Below are 19,629 nucleotides of genomic sequence, written 5' to 3'. Positions count from 1 at the left end.
TTCACAAAAGAGACAACCATGGAGATTGTATTTATTACTATTAGAACAGAGGAAAGGCTACTTTACTGATTGGTATTTACAAATCTGTTGGCAAAGACAATAATATCCAGTGTCCTTTATTAGCATGTCTGACAGCCCTGGCCAGAAGCATTCACTTGGATTAGCAGCAAATACCTATGGTTTGATTGACTGCCACAGCCAAGTGCGAGGAGTAATATGGATCACCTCCGTGGTGGCTGCAGGTGAAGCCTGGCACAGGCACAGGCACCTGCAGCCCGAAGAGGAGGGCAGGTGCCACATGGCTGCTCCAGCCCTTGGCAGGGAACAGGACACCCCAAGCCTGTTCAGCGATTCAAATCTCAGGACAGCATGGCAGAGCTGGTAACCTCTGCCCACCTCTACACTTCTGGGGCAGTAGCTCCACGTCTGAAGAACATGTTGGTCAGCACTGCAGAAGGCCAGAGCAAGCTGAGTGGCATCGAAGCATGGGGATGGGTGTGTATGTGAAACAGATGCTGGCACATTTCAGGGGCATGTTTGACAGAGCTAATCTTGACAAGGGAGCAAGATTTCCTGGCCCACAGGACCACAGAATCACCTGGTACAAGGAACCTTTATTCAGCTGGTCACAAACTGAATTCCTGCTCTGGAGTTCCTCCAAACTTATCTGAACATAGGCTCTGGGAACCCTGTCACACAGAGCCCCAAGCAAGCCAACAAGCTTGGGGCACTCTTTGCACATGGCACCTCATGCCCACACTGGTACCGATTATGGCATCAGCTCTAAACCTCATTGCTGGCAGGGCTCAGCTCCCCACTGCAGTCCGGAGAGGATGATCCCAGGTCCCCAGTGGAAAGGGAGAGGGATGCAGAAACACAAATGCAACCTTGGATGCTACTGACAGATTTAGCACTGCATTGGTAATCTCAAAAGACATCTTTTTGCAGCAGACTTGCCTCCAGCAAGGAAAACACCTCAAAGGAAGAGCATAGGTACCACAGCTGACTACAGGCAGTACCAGCATTTCTCAAGCACACAGCACTGCTGCTGCTCTGCCTGGAAGGGCATATCTGAGCACAGGAGCACTTCTGACTGGTGGGGGCTTTCCTTAGACCTGGGCTGAACCAGAAGGGTTGGGCCAAACTGGTATTTAGTTCCTGGCAGAGTGGGCTGGGAAGGATGTGGTACCAGGAAGGGGGGTGCCGGAGCTGTGAAGGCTGCTCTGAGCATGGGCTCAGGTGCTGCTCAGAAAAGCTGGTGTCAGCTCACGCTGTCCATAGCAAAAAGGAGTTGCAAGGCCACTGAGGCCATGGCTCCAGAAGATATGGCCCTCATTAAGAGGATGCCAAAATGGTTGTTTACCTCTTTGTTGTCAGGTGTGTGGCCTTCCTGTTGTGTCCAGCACCCTGGTGTGGGTGGATACTCAGCACAGGGCTGGTCCCACATGCTGCTGCACAGCTCTCCAGTTCTTGAACCTCTGCACCTTCACAGCCCTCTACCAACAGCATCGTGAGATGTCAGAACAACCCTCACACCTCCAGCCAACACTCTGCAGAGGTGAACCAGGCTGTCCCCATAGCAGTAGGATTATTCCTGATGAGACAGCATCTTCCCTAGGACCAGCTCATGCCACAGCACAGGAGTGATGTTCTCCTACCTGAAGCCAACTCTGCCTCCAGAAGGAAAATGGAGAGTCTCGCTGCCCCATGTAGCAGTTCCTCACAACATGTCACAGCCCTTTCACTGAGCAACCGATCTTGTGGCTCCCAGGAAGAGGACTGCCCCTCACACACTGGAAGACCAGGAACTGCTGAACCTGACCTGGCATGCCCAAGGATTTCCTGGTGCTGAGAGAACCGAGCCTTCCAGAAATGTCCAGTCCTTGCGGTCATGTTGGGAGATGCTCAAGGGCTAACCCAGGGCGTGACAACAGCAAGGATAGTGGAAGAAACCTATGTGGAGGGGAGAAGACTTAAGTATCTAGCAACTCCCCAGAGCAGCATTTTGCACCCTGGGGCCAGTGGCTCAAACCAGCCCTTTGATGAAGCTCGTGTCCAAGTGCACTATAAGCATGCGGAGAAAAGACATTTCTTTGCGCGTGTTCTCAAAGATAACGCGAGGGTCGTCGGACTGGCAGCGCAGGCAGTTGGGGGCCATCACCATGGCCAGGTTATTCACATCCATCTTTGTTCTGCCCACATTTGATGGCTGAGCAAAGATCTGCAGATAGCAAGAATACATTCAGATGGAGCAGTGGAAAAGGGCAAGAAAGTCCAAACACATGGCCCAAGAAAAGGTGCAAGGAGAGCAGAGATAAGGCCTGCCTTAAGGACAGTGCCCCAAGAGCCACACATCCACAGGGAAGGGCACTGTGCTCTCAGACAACTGACAGAGCAGCAGCCTGGGCAGACAGGAACCAATCCCAGGCTCTACAAGATCAGGAACAGGGTTTATTGCTCCCATAAGGGACAAGGCCAGCAGACCCCCCTCCATCCATCCCACCTTAAATACAGGTAAGAGTTCTTAAAACCACGCCAATGGCCCCACCACAGCTGTCCCACTAACCATGCCTCACATGCTCCTGGCCCAGTGCAGGGCTGTGGGGCTGCCTACCTGCAGGAAGTGTATGAGGTAACACAGCACCAGTCTGTTGAGCTCCGGCAAAAGCTGGACCACAGCCACAGCAGCGTCGGGGTTCTCATAGTTGCTGATACACTCTTTGTAGAACTGCTGGGGGATCACAGGCTCCTCCAGCTCCCGATACCAGAGCTTGAGGAGAGAAGCTGGGCAGAAAGCAGGTGCATGAGAACAGGTATGGTGACTTCCCCACCCCTTTCAGGGGCAAACTTGGCAGTGAGACAGATGGCAAAGAAGGGATTCTGTGCTTGTGCTGCTTCACCTTCATTCAGTCTTGGCTCTGAAACGCTCAGGCAGCCAGTTAGTGGGAAATGCTGGCTGCTACCTACCTGCTCCTCCAGGAAGCAGCTCTGGGGCTGCCTAAAGAAGAGGACAATGAGACCTGAAGAACTCCCACCACTCTGCCCAGCTTGCATAACCTGACTGCATCAGAGCCAGAGGTTCCTCCCCACTCCCAGTGTTTTCTCTATGGACAGTGTTTGGAAAGGCAGTAAAAAGACACAGAACAAAATCTCAGTCAGTGCAGCCAGCCTGTGTACACATTCCCAAGCAGCAGCACACCCTCTGAGCTGCTCCTGCACCTGCCCCTCCATGCTGCACCACGGCTGAGGCTGCAGCAACACACCTGCCACATTCCTGTACCTGGTATGTTGGGGTCACTGAGACTGCTTGGGATTCTCCACTGATCCACCTGCAATTTCAATGCATTGACTTCATCTATGTCACCAGGTATCCTGCAGAAGCACAGAAAGGGTCTTTTTGAGAGTGAGCAAGGCAATATGCTTGGTGAGGCAGCTGACCAGCAAAGCATGGCTCCAAAGCTGCTTCTGGGGCCTCAGGGAGAAAGAGCAGGGAGAAGGCCTCAGGCACCAGTGGCAGCTACAGCTCCTCAGAGAGAAGGGGGTGCCTATTTCTGTACACAGTCTTAAGGTTCCCACCAGCTCAGATATCATTGTCCTCAAGAGTGATTATTTTCTATAACCAGGCTTCCTTGCAGTGTGTTCAGACCAAAGATGAGCAGCATCTCTGGCTAAATAAACATATATATATATATATATATATATATATATATATATATATATACACACACATCTATCTATCTATCTATCAAAAATATACCATTACAAAGCAAAAATGAGCCTTTTAATGGCTATTTTAAATCAAGTTTAGCTACTGAAAAACTAATTCAAACCTTAAATGCAAAACAAAACCACACACACAAAAAAAACCCAACAAAGCCAAACCCAAAGCAGAATCCCCTGTGTTCACCACACAGATTCTGTGTCTCTCTTGACTCCTTGTGTCTTGGGCAACACCAAGGCTGATGTGCTGCATTAGATGAGGTGTTCTGCAGGATCCCAGGGCTCCTCCCTCCCCTACCCTGGCCAACCACCACTGCCAAATCTGATGAAAGCTCACTGCCTTGCCTGGGGGTGAGCTGTCCATGTAGTTGTCACACCTACACCAGTGCCCTCTGTGCTAACACATGCAAACTGGCTACTTCAAGAGGTGATTCCTGAACCTAGGCAATGTCAGATTTTGTCCAATCCACAGCAAAATGCTATTCTCAGGGAAGAGGAAGCATATGGAGGTCAATCTTGACTCCTTGGCTTTGAGTACTGACATGTGGGTGGCTCAAAAGTAGCACAGCACCCCAAAAGCTCACCTGAAAATCCCCTCGGTCTGTTCCCCTCCCAGGGCCAGGACCTGCTGCGATAGCTGTGTCTGCACCCAGGGCAGCTTGTTCCCTGGGTACATGTCCTGCTGCCGCAGCATGATTTCCTCCAGAGAGCTGCCAAAGAGCGATGGCGTGACGATGGCATTCCTGGCATGCGTTATCTCTTCCACTGTTGGTTTGCGGAGGCCCTGAGGACAGAGAAAAGCTTAGTGCAGCGATGGCACAGCCAGCACACAGAGAAAGAGTGACCTGGGGATGGGGACAGTGAGTGACCAGGACAGAGAAGGCTGACTGCACATGTGGTCACCTCATCAGCCTCCTGGCAGCATGGTTCTTGTTCTGCTGCCTAAAATCTCAGGGGTGGTTCTACTCATCAGGCTCAAGAGGAGCAGAGGAGACCACTTTGGAGAGTTTGGGCTGCTTTTGCAGAGATTGTGTTGCTGTGTTTTGCACAGCGAGGGGACTGCTCCGGCTGTAGCTCCACCTGCTGCAGGAGGCAGGATGGAGCAGAGCCTAGCCCAGCCCCGGCCACGGTGAGGTCAGCAGAGGGCACCTATACCCCAGCCCAGCACCAGGTGAATGCTCAGGCATGGGACAGTTGAAAAACAGTCCTTTAGAGATGGGAATTCCAGGTATTTCCAACTCCAGGGAAAGCTTTGCTTTCAGAGGTGCTAAAACCTGAAGAGCGGGCATTGGTACCTGTTGCTTCTGACAAACACCAACACTTGAAAGGTGCTTTGAATGTCCTGTAGCAGCAGTTTGGAAAAGCACAGAGCTGTTGCAGGGGCGACAGGCTGCCCAGCATGGTGGCCTTCAGCAGTGATCCTGCAGCCAAGTGGGGAACACAGGGGGAAGCTCCCACCAAGCCCTCTGAGGGGCAGTGGCCAGGGCTGCGGTTGCGTGCAATGTGTGTTTGGAGGTTTACTGTCCTGCCCCTGCTGGGATGCCAGGAGCCTTCACCCCTCTCAAGGTATTCCAGCTAATTTGTTCACTGTATGCAAAGTTCAGGAGGCAGGGAAGCCCCAGAGGAATTTGCAAAAAAAAACCCCAATGATCAGATCTGGCTCAAGGGACCTAGAACTGACAGGCCGAGCTTTCATGGCCACATTCAGAACCGTGCAGAGGGAAGGCAGGAAGATTTTCAGATAATGCAGAGCATAGACTCCCCTCTGCAGCAGCCATCTCTGCTGTGTGACTGTTTGAACTGGGAATGAACAACTCTGCAGTAAATCAGCTGCAAGACCCAGCCCATGCAAGCTCTCAGTAGCAAAGGGAGACTCTTCCCTCACCTGAAGAAACAAAATAATGGGCATCCCCTGCAGAGACAGCTCATTTTACCCTGGAGACAGGTAAATGTTGGGTTTGTCTTTGTCCCTGAGGCCAGGAAGCACCCAGCCATGCAGCTGCCAGCATAGCAGGCACTGCTGTTTGCCAGGAGGATGATGGGACCTGGACAGCAGCCCTCTCCCACACATTCACGGGGAGATGTACTCTGAGCAAGCCTCCCCTGCTTACTCTGTCTCCATTTCCCGTCACTGAATCAGTGGTGAGCTCCAGAGTCCCCAGACCAACTGCTCAGGAACCTGGGAACCAGAGTGCCCCAGGCAGCCCCCAGGCCCTGCAGCCAGGGCAGCTGCTCACCTTTTTGCCTCCAGTGACAGCTACTTTCTGGAGTTTCCGGTAGCAGTACTTGGCATAGGTACTAATGGGCAGACCTGGTGGGAAAGAGGAAATGAGCGGTCAGCCCACAGCACCCCCTCATTGAAGCCCTTCAGAGAGCTCCAGCACAGTAGCTCATTCTGGCACAAGCAGCTCCCTCAATGCACAGCCCACTGCAGCTGCCAATATTTGCATTGAGCACCCTAAAGCCTCCCAGTCCCATGGCAGGCAGTGTCAGTGCGAGCCAGTGCTTGGGCTTGGAAAGATTCATCCATCTCCTAAGTGAAGGCTCATAGCCCTGCACCTCCCAGCCCCACTCCTGCAGATCTCCACCTCTCGCATCTGCAGTGCACCTGCCCCATTCAGCATTCACAGCCTGGGCACACACACACACACGCCTGGGTCCCTGCCTGGTCAGCACAGCCAGGGTTAGGTGCCTCATGGACACAGGGCCAGGTAATTACATCCTGCCAGAACACAGCCACAGAGCACACAGTCACCCTCCTGTCAGGGAAGGTTTCAGAGTGTTTTAAACCAATTGTTTATTATTCAAGAGCTTTGGTTCCTTTGCTACTGAGAGAGGAGCAGCGGAGAAAGGTGTGTGGGGACAGAGAGGCAGCACCAGCACCAACAGCAACCTCAGGTCACAAGAAGAGGTGTGGGGAGGTGATGGGATCTTATCTTCCCAAAGATGTGCAGACGGCTTACTCATGTTCCTGCCTGCAGCCTTCTCTAACCCAAGTTTGTACCCTGCAGCTCAGGCATGCTCTGTGAGACAAGGAAAATGGGACACACCAAAGCTTGGGAACTGCACCTCAAAAGCTGCTGCCCTCCACAAGACTAGCTGGTCTGCTTGTGCTTGGTTCAGTGAACTCTGAAGGCAAGTGCAGCCACGATTCACAGAGCTAATCCCCCCGTGACACCAAAAGAAATGTTTGCAATGACAGAGCACTGATTGCTGGGACAGTTCTTCCAAAACCATTGGCCTTTTGTTCTTGTTCAAGTAAAACACAAACTGCTCACTGAAAGCAGTGAATAGATCTGCCCTATTTGATTCCCTGCCAGGCCCAAAGCTTGCAGCACAGTTCAAATACTAGTGGCTGTGAAAGTCTACATTCTGGTCAGATGCTGTGCATTTCACATCAGCCTTTCACACACTTTATGGCTTAGGTATGCTGGCTGGGAGCTTGGAGGTCTTCAAATCCTCTCAGTGTAGAAGGAGCACAAAGTCTTCCCAAGCAGAACAATTCTCAGAGGTGGGAAATGTGTTGTCCTCTCAGTCAGCAGATAAGCCACAGTCCTAGGCTCCTCCTGATGAAACAAGCACCCCCTCCTCCATCAATCTGTCTCACAGCTGGAGCAGAGCCTCTCCACACAGCTGGAGCCACACCAGAGGAGGTACAACAGCATTCCCATCTCCCACAGGCAATGGGAAGGAAAACCAGTTTTAGGAATTTCTCTCTAGGGAATACCTAAAGCAAAATATTCACTGTAAGCAAGAATCCTGCTAATCCCAGGCATGACTTACACTGGGAATGTCTAAGGATTAGAGGAAACAAACCCAATGAGCTGCCCTGTGATGCTTCACTATCCCAGGTTACAGCTTCTGCTGTCCAATGTGAGACACACCCTGAAGTGAGGTGTCACCCTTCTCAGAGAGGAAGGGAAAGAAGCTGAACTGTGTCTCTGCATCCCAACAATTATGCAGGAGGCAGCACATTCAAAACTAGTAATAGGAAATATTTTTTCACACTGTAATTAGGCCATGAAACCCATAATCACCCCAAAAGCTTAAAAGTGTTTGCAAAGGAACTGGTGTCTTGCAGATTCTGCACAGCTGATGCATGGGCAGCAGTCAGACACATTTGCTTGAAGCCTGTTTTGTACTTTCCCAGGAAGCTCCCTGGTCCTAGGAAAAGCCTAAAACCTACATCCAGCACTTTCTGCAGTGAGGCCTCCTGCTGCCATGACAACCATGCTGCAGCCTCTGACCCAATGGGGCCTGCTGGGGTCACATGTGAAGCTGACAAAATTTGAAGCAACTAAAAAATAAACTTGCTGCATGCACAAGAGGATGGAGGAGTTACTGCCCATGGCCAAAAAGAGAGGCAGGAGACCTGAGAAACAGGGTGAGCAGCACTCACCCTGGTGGGCACAGACCAATGGCTCCCATGCAGCCTCCCTGCTCCAGAGTAGAAGCCATCTGCCCCAACACAAGTGCTCCTGGTTCCAGGGCATGTGCAGAATGGGCTGGGCAACATGGAGAGAGAGACATGGAGAGGCCGGGAGGAGCACGCTGAGCTGCAGGAAGGAACATGAGGGAGAGGAGCAGAATTTAGCTTTAGTCTCAGATTTTTCTAAACCAGCAACCTGTCCCAACCATCTGCTGCTTTTAGAACACTCAGCTAGAGACTGACTCCTAGCACTGAGCTCATCATGCACGCTGACATCTCCCAACATGTGGGCCAGGTACTCCCTCCACAGCCCAGCTCCTGACTCTTGGTGCAGGGCCAGGCAGTTTCGTCTGCACCACCTGGAAAGGGCTAATCCTGAAGGCAATTCCACTTCTGTGAGCACATGAAGAATCTGAGAAATCCAAGATGATCTCTTACTCCCTACGGTATCACGGTAGCCTCAGGAGCTCAGGAACAGATGACTACTAACAGCCCACACAGTGAAAAATAGTTTTCAAAGGAAAATATTTCTCCAGCCTATATGCCAGCCTAGGAACACATGTGGACAGCATCTTAAAGAACCTCTCCTTTCAGGAAAAGTTAAAATCCAGACAGGACACATGCAGGAACATACCTTCTGGAACAGACTTGAACGCTTTCCTGCCAAAAAATGTCTTAAAAATGCAGCAAACAGTGTGGATTCAGGACCTGGCCATGGGATATGTATTTCAGCTGAGAACAGCTAGAGAAACTGTTGTCTGGATATTTCTCCGATTTACCACAGCCTCTTGGATCTCAGCCTGGCACAGCCAGAGCAGGCTCTCAGACCAGGAGCCCATCTCACTGCACTCTATTGCACAGGGATGGGTGCTCCTGAGCAGCTCAGCTGGGCTTGGCACCAGCAGTGCTGCTCTCCTGGCTTAGATCTGCCCAAGCACCCCCATTTTACAGCACTGCTTTAGCTCCTCTTTCTCACACCACCAGTGCTTCCTTCTACATCCCAACAATGCTTCTCGATCACCACTCCCTATATGGGAAATGCCATGCTCATCAGCCAGACAAGCCAGCAGCCTGCACCTGTCATCAAGATAAAAAACAGATACAGGATGTCTGAAAAATTAGTATCCCCCTTCAAAAAAGTCCCAGCTAACAGCAGGTGGGCAATACCCTAAGGCAGTGCTGTACCTGGACCATTAAGCCTCAACAGATACACCTCTCTTCTTTGAATTTGTCCCATTTCTTCCTAAACCTCTTTATGCTCTGAACCTGCATACCACCCTGCTTTGCTGACCCTTTGGGATTTCATTCTGTGCTTCAGGACAGAGCATTCCCAAGCCTGCTGCCCAACATCAAAACCAGGCAGCTTTCAGTTCTGCTGCTCTGGCACACAGTGAGAAATTTTCTTCTTGCTTTCCCCAGGTAACCTTAAGTTTCTTTTGTCCTGTTGACCTTCTCCCCTCTTCCCTCCTCCAGGTCCAGCTCGCATGCCACCTTCCCTGCCACACTCATCAGCCTTGGGGGGACCCTGGGCAGGACATACAGAGTGGGCACTGCACAACTACAGCCAAGTGCCACTTTGCTCTCTGTCCCTTTCCTAGAAGCTCCTGATCCTTTTGGTTTCTGACCACTTCCCAGCAACATGTATGTGTTTCTGGAAATTCATATATGAACTGAAAATGTCTTTCCCTCCTCAAAACAGCTCAGCTGGGGCCTCCCCCTGCACTTGCTGTCAGGGACCTCTCCCCCATGTAAAAAACTTTGCTTTTGGTGACACAGTATTCTCTGCTGCTTGATCAGTCTGTTTGTCACCCTTGCCAGATCCCTCTGCACCTTTCATTTTTATAGTCCTGAATAATTTTGTATCAACACTGAGCTGTCAGCTCATGATTTGTCTCCTTGTATAAACCCAAAGACCAGCTTACATTCCTGTGGGATCAGCAGACAATACTCCTGAAAACACAGCATTTATTCCTACCCATTATTCTTCTGCCTTTCAACACGTTATTGAGGCATGAAAAGACCTTGCACCACATTTGTATTTCATTTACTCCCAGAGAATTAAGCTAGAAGATGAAGATTGCAGAGGTTAAGTATGGGAAACTTCAGAATTCTTTCTTTGGGTGTATGTCAGATGGTAAATGTTTACTCACCTATGAGCTTCTGGACTGAAGGGAGTATGCGTGCATGTATGGGGAATCACTGCTTCAACTCAACTTTTCACTGAAAGACTTACATAGATGCCTACTTATTTTCTATCCAGTTCTGACTGAAGTCAGTACATTTGATTTCCTTACGGATTTCTCTGCTAAACTGCTGCTACAGCATCCATAAGCATCCTTATATTTCAGAGCCACTAAGAAACTTCTCACAACAGCCTTGCAGCTTCAGGGAGCTGCATCCTACCCACCCCTCACATGTCTGGCAAGCAGGGCTGGTCAAACAGAAGTAGGTGTTCCAGGGAAAAACCTGACCTTTCCAGCCAGCAGCAGATAGAACCTGGCAGGTTCCTGCAAGATTTCCCCTTACTTCAGGTGCAATTCTGAGGTCGGTCTCCAGGAAAAGTCCTCAGAGTTGTCAGTCACTGCAAAAAAGCTGTTTTGAGCAAGCTGCCAGCCCTGCTGCCTCCTCCACTGAACCACTGCAGAACAACTCAAAGCCCGGTCCCTGCCAGAGCTGCCTCCTGAAGGCAGACAGGCTCCAGCAAAGGACAAGAGGAAACAGCCTCAAGCTGTGCCAGGGGACATTTAGATTGGATATAAGAGAAAATTTCTTCTTTGCAAGGCATTGGAACACAGGCTGCCCAGGGCAGTGGTGGAAGCTCCATCCCTGGAAGTATAAAAAAAAATGTATGGATATGGCACTTGCGGACATGGTTTAGTGGTGGCCTTAGCAGTGTTGTGGGAACAGTGGGTCTCGATTACTTGAGAGGACTTTTCCAACCTTAATGATTCTGCAATTCTATGAAAGGGAACAGTGTGTGTGACCTGTCAGCAGAGCCCCAGCTGAAGCCACACAGGCACAGCTGACTTTCAAGTGCTTCGTTATGGAAACTTTATTAAAAAGTTATCCTGGCATGCCTTTTTCATAACATTTCCTATATATATTAAAAAAAATGTATCAGAGGCAACACAGAAAATCCTGAGTTAGAAGGGACCTACAAGGAGTCCAACTGCTGATGTTTGCTTTTGGTTTTTTAAATTTTAAATTCAATGTTTGTTTTTACGTAAAAACACATCTGTATTCCTAAGCACACCTCCAGCACCCACAATTTAGACATGTAATTGTGCAGAACAGCCCGCTCAGCCCACAGGCAGCATGCCCTGCACAGAACAATCTCCATGGAGTTGTCCCATAAAGATGTCTAAGTCCCTCTGAGCACAAGCAAAATGAATTTTCAAAGGCTCAGAATGGCCTGAACCCTCCTGGGCCTTAACAGGAAAGAAACAACACATATCCCTACCAGAAATATAATCCTTCTGTGCAACTCCAGGTCTCTCTGCTCTGAATCCCACCAGAGACAGAAACAATGAACACTGTTAGAGCAGGAGCTACAACCCAGGGCTGTCCTCAGCCTCTGCCCTGACTTGCAGCTGCCTCATGACACAGGGTGACACAGCAATGACACAGGGAAGCCATCACAGGGAGCAGCTGCCTGCTGGTGTCAGGGAGGGCTCAGGAATGCAGGAAGCTGGACTCCAGCTCTCATAGATTAAAAACACTGAAGCCACTTGATATAAACTGCTGCCTGAGAGGAATTCACAGGGTTAACTCAAGTTTCCTGAAAGCAATATAAAAAATATTGAATGGACTTTGTCTAGCAAGACTTTAGCCAGATAAAGTGCTATCCTGCAGCCAGCAGTTAAACTGAGTCCAGAAGAATGCATGAGCTCTTGTTCACTCTGCACAGATGCCAGGGCAAGCCCTGGGCTGCAGTGCTCAGAAAGTGTAGGCACGGGAAGCCAGTTCTGGAGAGAAAAAAAGGTAGTGTCCTTTGCCAGGTACCAGCATCCTCCCTGAAGAGCCTCAGGTTAGGCAGATTTACAAAATCCATTAATACAACTGAGACAAGTTCTTGTCAACACACTGGTTCATATGGCTTCTAGCACCAGAATATGCTCTAGGAAACTCTGTGGCATGCACAGATCAGTTGAATTACAGCCCCAGGTCTGCATCCAAATTAAAATCCCTCACACAACTCACACAACTGTGACTGAAAGGGCCCCCACCTGTCCAAAATGCAGCCTAGCTGCCACCCACACTGCTGATCCATGCTGTGGTCTAACCTTGCACATCAGCCCCCCACCAGATACGTTTTCCCAAATCCATGTCTTTGTTCTTAAAGAAATGGTCTGATTTTCAGCAAAGCTCAGCATTGCCGCCTGTCTGCAGTCAGTGCAGACCTCTCTTGGCTCCCTGTGCCTCTCCTTACCTTCATCCTCTGTGTTTTGTTTCCTCTTTTTCCTGGATTTTGTGATCTTCTTGTTTTTCAGATCCACAAGCTCCTTGATGCGCTGGGCAACTGAAAATTCAGAAGAGGGTCTGGATTAATAATGGGGTATACTAAAATACCAAAGCCCAGAACTGCCCTTAGATGTGGCAGCCAGACTGACTCTAGCACAAGAAGCTCTGCCTGGGGAAAGATCCTGCCTAACCCGCAGCCAGCTCCCAATGAATCTGAATGGGGGGCCCAAAACATCACTCAGCTTCTCCAAATGGCCAAACGGTTGAAAAGTTCATACCTAAATAAACTTGCTGCCTAAATACCAGCAAAAGAACCATCTTCTCAATAGCTCAGAGTACTCCTCCTTGCTGCCTGCATTCTGGGCCAAGCACAGCTGGAGGGAATGGTTTTGGACAGAAGTGACAAGGGTTTAGGATCTTCATAAAACCGAAACCAGTGCTGCACACCTGGCAGTTCAGTGAAGGAAACCCACATTAAGGCTACAATCACAAAACCAGAAGGCAAATACTGCCAGTGTAGCACTCGCCCCTTGGTCTGACCTCTGCTGCCACACTCATGAGCAGTGGCAGGGGGTGCTGAGGCAGAACTCGTGTAGCCACCCTGGAGACTTGGCGGGGCTTCAAACACAGCTTGAAGTCCCCAGAGATCAAGTGGAAAATAGGTGCTCTGGTTTCTGGCCTGAGATTGGGCAAGACACAGTGAGTGTGGCTGAAATTGTGACAAATCAGCCAATAAATACCAGTTAATACTCTCCAGGCTGGCACTTGGCTTTTTTTTCTTCCCTCCTCCATAGGATGCTATAACAATTTAAAATTGGGGTAATAACAGAATATAATCCGGGTTGGTCCCCAGACTTCTGAAAGACAGATAAATTGCATCTCTTCACGCTAAAAGCCTGCGTTCTTCAGGATCCCTTAACAGCCAAGGTCTGCTCTCAGTGTTTGCAATGGCTCCCCTAAAAAGTTAAATATTAACAATCCTTTTTTTTTTGCCTGCTTCATAGAACTTAGAAGTAAATTATGTCATCGGAGAATCCAGAAGAGCTCTGCCTTTGGTGGGTTGATATCAGCCCATTTCAGTGCTGATGGGTGAGGTGAGCACAGTCTGCGGCTCGCGTTTCTTTGCCAGACACAAGCTGGTGGCAGCTTCCTCCCACCAAGGAAAGGTGAACACAGCCAACACACTGTGCTCTTCCTGACAGAGCCCACAGCACTAGCTGGGGACTACCTGTACTTTTAAAACCCAGACAACCCTGACTATGTGGCACAACCCACCAAGATGCTGTTGCATACAGAGGGGGTGCATGAGGCACTTACTGTTTTCATCACTGTCAAGGTGGCGATAAATGTAACCTTCCAGGTAAGACTGAAATTTTGGTGATGGGGAGAAAAAGGCCAGACTGATGGCCATCAGTTCCCAGCCCCATGCCAGGCTTCGGTAGCACATGTTATCTGTTGTCTGCCGGATCAGCTGTATGTAGAGCTCATCCCGTAACCCTTGCATGCTCCAGCACTTTGTGACCGTGACCAATGCCACGTGATTGCGGTCCATGCGAGTCTGACGATCTCCCATGTAGCTCTGCACCAGTTTGAACATCTCACACGCCTCTTTTTTGATGGTGCGGTTGCTGGTGATGAGCATTGGCTTTTTGATGGAGCCGCCATTCCAGGACAGCATGTTGGAGATGGAGATCCTTCGGCGGAAGATGCCCTGTGTGTGCATGTTCAGGTTTTTGGAAGCCCAATCTACCATGCTGCTCTGGGAGATGGGCTTCCGTAGAGTGCTGTAAGGGAAATGGCATCCCACACAGCCTCCACGCTGGCTGCTGCCCTCCTGCTTGGGCTCCAACTCTATGGTCTCGGGCTGCAAAGGAGAACAGACATGTTAAAAGCAGCTTAGGTGACTCCTTATCCAGCTGGGAAAATTATCCACAGTGAGACAGGAAGCTACCAGCAACGGCACAGTGGTGAGTCTGTACAAACACGACTTGGTGTAGAATTGGTGGATAACTCCTGTAGTTGTGCAAGAGCCTGGCTGGCACAGCCACACACTAATGCTGTTCCTAACAGAAGTGCTGGGACATGGAGCAACAGGGCTGAGTGTCCCAGCTGTCACAGAGTTCACAGGGACAGCCCAGGCAGGAGCTGAGCTGATTTTCAGAGCAGCAGCACAACTCTGTGGCACCAAGCACACACTGAGGAACCAAGTGTCTCTGCACTCCTCACCCCTCAGCTCCTATGGAGCTCCAGGAGCACAGGAAGAAGGGGGGACACTGATCTACAGTTAACCCCAAAATACACATTAGTTCTTAGAAGTTTAGAGCAAGTCAGTGTTTCCTTGTTAGTATAGAGGAACTCCTGAATTCATGACAGAGGCTTCTGCAGTCTAACCTTTCCCTATCTCACATCCCACATGTCCCTGCATGTGGATGATGGGATTAGCACACATCACATTCCACCTCTTATTGCCAGTCTGGGGCACAATAATTTCTCCTGGTTTTTTTACTTTGTCCTTTTTATCCCTTGAGTTACTCCTCTACCTTCTCACCCTCTCTGAATTCACTCAACACACTGAATAAAAATCCCTGCCTGCAGTTCTCTGCCATCTGCACATCCTCGGTCTCCTTCAAACCACCTTTTCTGCCTGGAGTTGGTTTTCCTCCTATCACCCCACCTGCTCCTTCCACATGTTCCTTCTGAGGAGTCACCTCCTCATACTCTCTCAAGGTTCATGAGGCTTCAGATTCTCTCCTCTGCTCTCTCTGAGGTTTCTCTCTCACATTTCTTTCACACAACTCCCTGACTGTTATATTTGTATTGACAGTACACAGCCACTTCTGCTTAGCCTGTCCCAGAACTTCTGCCCATCCTCCTCCAATGATGAGTTTCCTTGTCTCCCGATTTTCCTCCCTATCATGGAAGCCCAGCACAGGACATCATTGCTCACTCAAGCCCCTTGATGCCATTTTTAGGTGAGGCAGCAATTTTGCTGCCATATTTTCTGCAACTTCCTCCCCTCCTTACTTGGACTCTGAGTATTTCTATGAATACTTTTTTTTAGACTCTTTTTGCCTTTACCACAACATCCATCTCCTTACATCTTCTGCTTCTCCATATTACCACATATGAATTATTTTTCTTTACTTTCAAGGCCATTCACAGCCTATTCCCAACCCACCATCTCTTGTGCATAATCAAGACATCAAGTTTCAGCTCTCCCTGTCAATGCAACAAGGTGTAACACAGCCAGCAGACTGGAGAGCAGTTTCCTACCGAGTCCAAAGAGGCTGTGAAATGAAATTGCTGAACTATTATTAGTAACATGTAAGTCATGTAAACTTGATGTGTCTCTGTGCCTGAAAAATGGGAAATGCGGGAACATGATACCAGTTTTCCAAACAGTTTCAGATGAAAGCAAGGTACTTATTGATCCAAAATGGCAATAAAGAGAACACATACAGACAAATCTGACAGAGTGGAGAGGTGTCAGCCTGGCTTTCAAAGAAAAGTTACACCTCATAGGTCTGCTGGAGCAATCTGGAATAGTCAAGGAGGGTTACCCATAAAGACATGAGTGACAGTAACATGCTCAGGCACGCACATTTACCCAAATAACAGAGCAGAGCTACCCGCATTGCTGAGGGCTTGCTGGACATGAGCCCCACCCCACAATTCTCTCTCCTCTCAAACCACTGGCCTGAAATAGGGTTTCCACCTACAAAGCTGTGAAGCTCTGTGACCTGTCTGCTATTCTGCAGGAACAGACGTGTTTTGCCTGGAGCACACCCCTGGAACTAAACCCCCCCCAGGAGCGGGCTCTGCATGAGTCCAGCAAAGTCTAGCAAAAAAAAAAATTAACGTGGCACGGATGGGGAGGTACCTGTGAGGAGTGGCGTGTAGCACCCGATGAAGCCAAGCTTGTCTGGCTGGTCACGTTCTTTTCTAAAGAATCTATTTTCTCAAAAGTTCTCTTCTGCCTCATTGTGTCCTGTGGAGCAGACACACTGCTGGGAAAGCCTTCCCTAATCTCCAGGTCCTGTCTGTACAGAGACCTGTTGCTGGCTGAGACATCATCCCTGGAGCTCCGGCTGATGCATTTTTTCAAGGGGTCAGACTGAAACCTGACCTTGCTGCTGTCTGCTGGGACACTGCTCTCTAGGCTCTCAGCATCCAGGCTGGCTTTGCTTCCCCTGCAAGCTGCTGACCTGCCCACCACAGCACGCATCTCAGCGATCACTTTATCATTCAGAGCTGTGAGCTCACTGCTGCTGCCCACAGAGCCTGGTCTTGCTTGACCTGTTCCTTGCCTCCTTCCTTTCCTTTTTCTCAAGCTTGGAGAGGGGCCAGTTGAATAACCAGAATCCTGATGGCTTATACCGGTTGGGTACTCCTGAGTCTGCAGGCTGTTTTGCCGACTGTGGTGGAGTTCCATGTTCTTGAGGACATTGGCTTCCAAGATCCTCCAAGACTGCTTGAAGCTGTCCTTTGAAGCAAGCTGACCAGGCAGTTTAGTGGAGGCATCAGTTGTTGCAGCAGAAGAGTGGGAGAGTTTGGCAGATTGGTCAACGTTGACCATATGTTTTATGTATTCTCTGCCAGCTGGGCTGTATTCAGTGGAAGAGGGATTTCTTGCATGCTTCTTTGCAGCTTGTTGTTGTTGCATACTGGGATGCTGCAATGATTTGGTTGGTTGTAGCTGCTTTTTTAAGCTATTGCTTGGTGACCTCGGTGGAGACATCCCACTCACACCAATGCTTTCAGTGTCCATATCTACTGGTGGCTCGTCATAAATTGGTGACTCTAAGGATGGCTCATCGTATATAGGCGCAGGAGAGGCATACGTGGGGGATGCAGGTTGGGGGGTTCCTGTCCGGCTCCTTGGAGGTGTTTGAGAAGTAGGACCATTCATCAGCACCAGGCAAAACCCACCACCCTCTGTCTTTTTGATGTGCATAGACTGCTTTGTTTCTCCAGCAGGCATTTGTTTTGTGGCTCCAGGGCTCTGGGACGTGGATTGAGGCTGAGCACATACAGCTGGCTTGGGAAGAGATTTTGGGCTGCTGGGCGTTGGAGCACCCTGGAGCTGAAGCGAACTGTTTGAAAAGCTCTGTATCTGCCTCAAACTGTTCACTTTGACCAACATGGCTGCTTTCGTGCCTGGCAGAGGCTGCCAGTGGGTAGGAGTCTCCCTAAAAGAAGAAAGATATAAGTACACACAATTATTTAAGAATAATATTTACTGAAGTACCTTCTACATCTACCCACATACCAAATTGTTAGTCTCAAAGTGCCTGAAGATTCCCCAACCAGTTATATCAGCAAGTTATTTTTTCCTGGAGATCCCCCTTGCTGAAATAGAAAAACACTGCTGTTACACACATAATACATTTCTAAGTCACAAAGAGCAGAACAACGAGATGAAACAAGTTCATGATACTATATAATAAGATAATAATCTGTCTGGTATCAGCAGTACTGATATAGGACATAACCTGTGCTTCTCAAGGCTCAGCAGATAGCATGGCACCCAGAACAACCAGCTGAACACCAGCAAGTTATTCTGGAACAGTCAAGCATTAAATTGGAAAATAATCCCAAGTACCTGCCTTCAGATTATCCAACTATGATAACAGTCCTTCCAGACCATGCTATTTTTTTTATTAAAGTTTCCAGATGTGCATTTCTCTTGTGGAAAAACCTATGAGGTCTATGGGAGGTATATGGCAGTGGCTGTCCTCTGCTCACAGCTTACATTCCCACACAACCTGCCAAGCCCCCACCCAATTTTGTCCAGATGCACTCAGATCTGGTTCCCTTGGCCACACTGACTGGCCCCGCTCAGCTCTCATGGCTGTGAAACCCTCCTCTGCTGGGAGTATCCTCTGACCCGTGGTGGTACTCAGGATCCACCACAACCCAATGTGCCTGCTGCAACACACCAGCTCCCAGGGTACATTCCACAGTGTAACAACAACAACAACAACAACAACAACAACAACAACAACAACCTGCTGTCAGGCTGTGGCCACAGCCAGTCTGTGTTTGTGAGCTCTGAGGAAAGGGGAATGGAAAGGATATTAAACCAGCTGAGCTTCCAGGTTTTCCAAGGCATCACAGTCCCCAGGAAGGTTCACTTGAATCTGACCCTATATTGTGCCCTACCTCCATGTATCTGCTACCAGCCATCACTGGGTAAGACCTGAGAGCATACTGTATGTGTCACATCTGAGACAGGAGATGTTCCCCTAACACCTTCATAGCTATTTTGCTCTGTTTGCACCTTGACCTTGCTCCCCACTCTACACTGCTGACCTGTCCTCTATGGCCTCTGTGCTGGCAGACACATCCACCTCTGCTGCATGTCCAGAGCTGCCTCCCACCAATGTTTGGCCCTCTTATCCATTCCCTCTCAAATCCCAAGATATCTGGACACCCCAGCCCTCTTGCTCTCTGCTCCTGCTCTCCAGAGCCCTTTCACCTGGCCAGGTCCCAGCCTCCTCCTCCAGTACACTTTCCCTGGGGTGTTCTGCCTGTCCTTCCCCCATGGTTATCCTGCCAGTACATCTGCACACCCCCTGCTCTCCCCACACTGCAGCCCAACAGGACACACCTGCCCCACATCACTATGTGTGTCCTATTACACCTGGTCCACTCTGGTCACCCTGCCCACATCCCTCAGTGGCTTGTCCTCCACATGCTTCTTCCTAAGGCAGGGGTTGGGCACCAACAGTGCCCGGTGAGGACGCACACAGGGAACCACCAGCAATAACAGAAGGCTGAGGGCGGCATTCATGAGGACACCCAGCTCCACAGGTATCCCTCCCTGGGGGACACAGGGCCTGCTCTTTGCATCCTGATGCTCCTTGCAACAGTGCATCTCTCCTGTGCATGGCCAAGCCCCAGTCTCAATCCCAAGCTCTGCTGAAAACCTGGCTCTTCCTCGAAGAGTGCCTGGAATAACAGGAAAAACAAGAACAGCAACACTTGGTAGACTTTTAAATGAGAATTTCTGACACCCC

General features: G+C 49.7%; 1 protein-coding gene across 2 annotated transcripts in view; it reads right to left on the bottom strand.

Moving 5' to 3' along the window:
• Positions 1-19,629, bottom strand: part of LOC138121202 (rho GTPase-activating protein 39-like) — a 56,708-nt gene continuing 37,079 nt past the window's right edge. For both annotated transcript variants that reach the window (XM_069034461.1, XM_069034460.1), the window contains 8 exons: positions 16,491-17,799; positions 13,928-14,474; positions 12,579-12,668; positions 5,958-6,031; positions 4,305-4,504; positions 3,281-3,372; positions 2,615-2,784; positions 1-2,221 (listed from right to left, as the gene is read on the bottom strand). In XM_069034461.1, coding sequence (XP_068890562.1) covers positions 2,027-2,221; positions 2,615-2,784; positions 3,281-3,372; positions 4,305-4,504; positions 5,958-6,031; positions 12,579-12,668; positions 13,928-14,474; positions 16,491-17,799 — 2,677 coding nt within the window. In that variant the 3' untranslated portion in view covers positions 1-2,026. The remainder of the gene's footprint in view (positions 2,222-2,614; positions 2,785-3,280; positions 3,373-4,304; positions 4,505-5,957; positions 6,032-12,578; positions 12,669-13,927; positions 14,475-16,490; positions 17,800-19,629) is intronic.

The sequence above is a fragment of the Aphelocoma coerulescens genome, chromosome 20 (genome assembly GCF_041296385.1).
Source record: "Aphelocoma coerulescens isolate FSJ_1873_10779 chromosome 20, UR_Acoe_1.0, whole genome shotgun sequence".
Lineage (NCBI taxonomy): Eukaryota > Metazoa > Chordata > Aves > Passeriformes > Corvidae > Aphelocoma > Aphelocoma coerulescens.
This window is presented reverse-complemented; position numbering and strand designations above follow the sequence as displayed.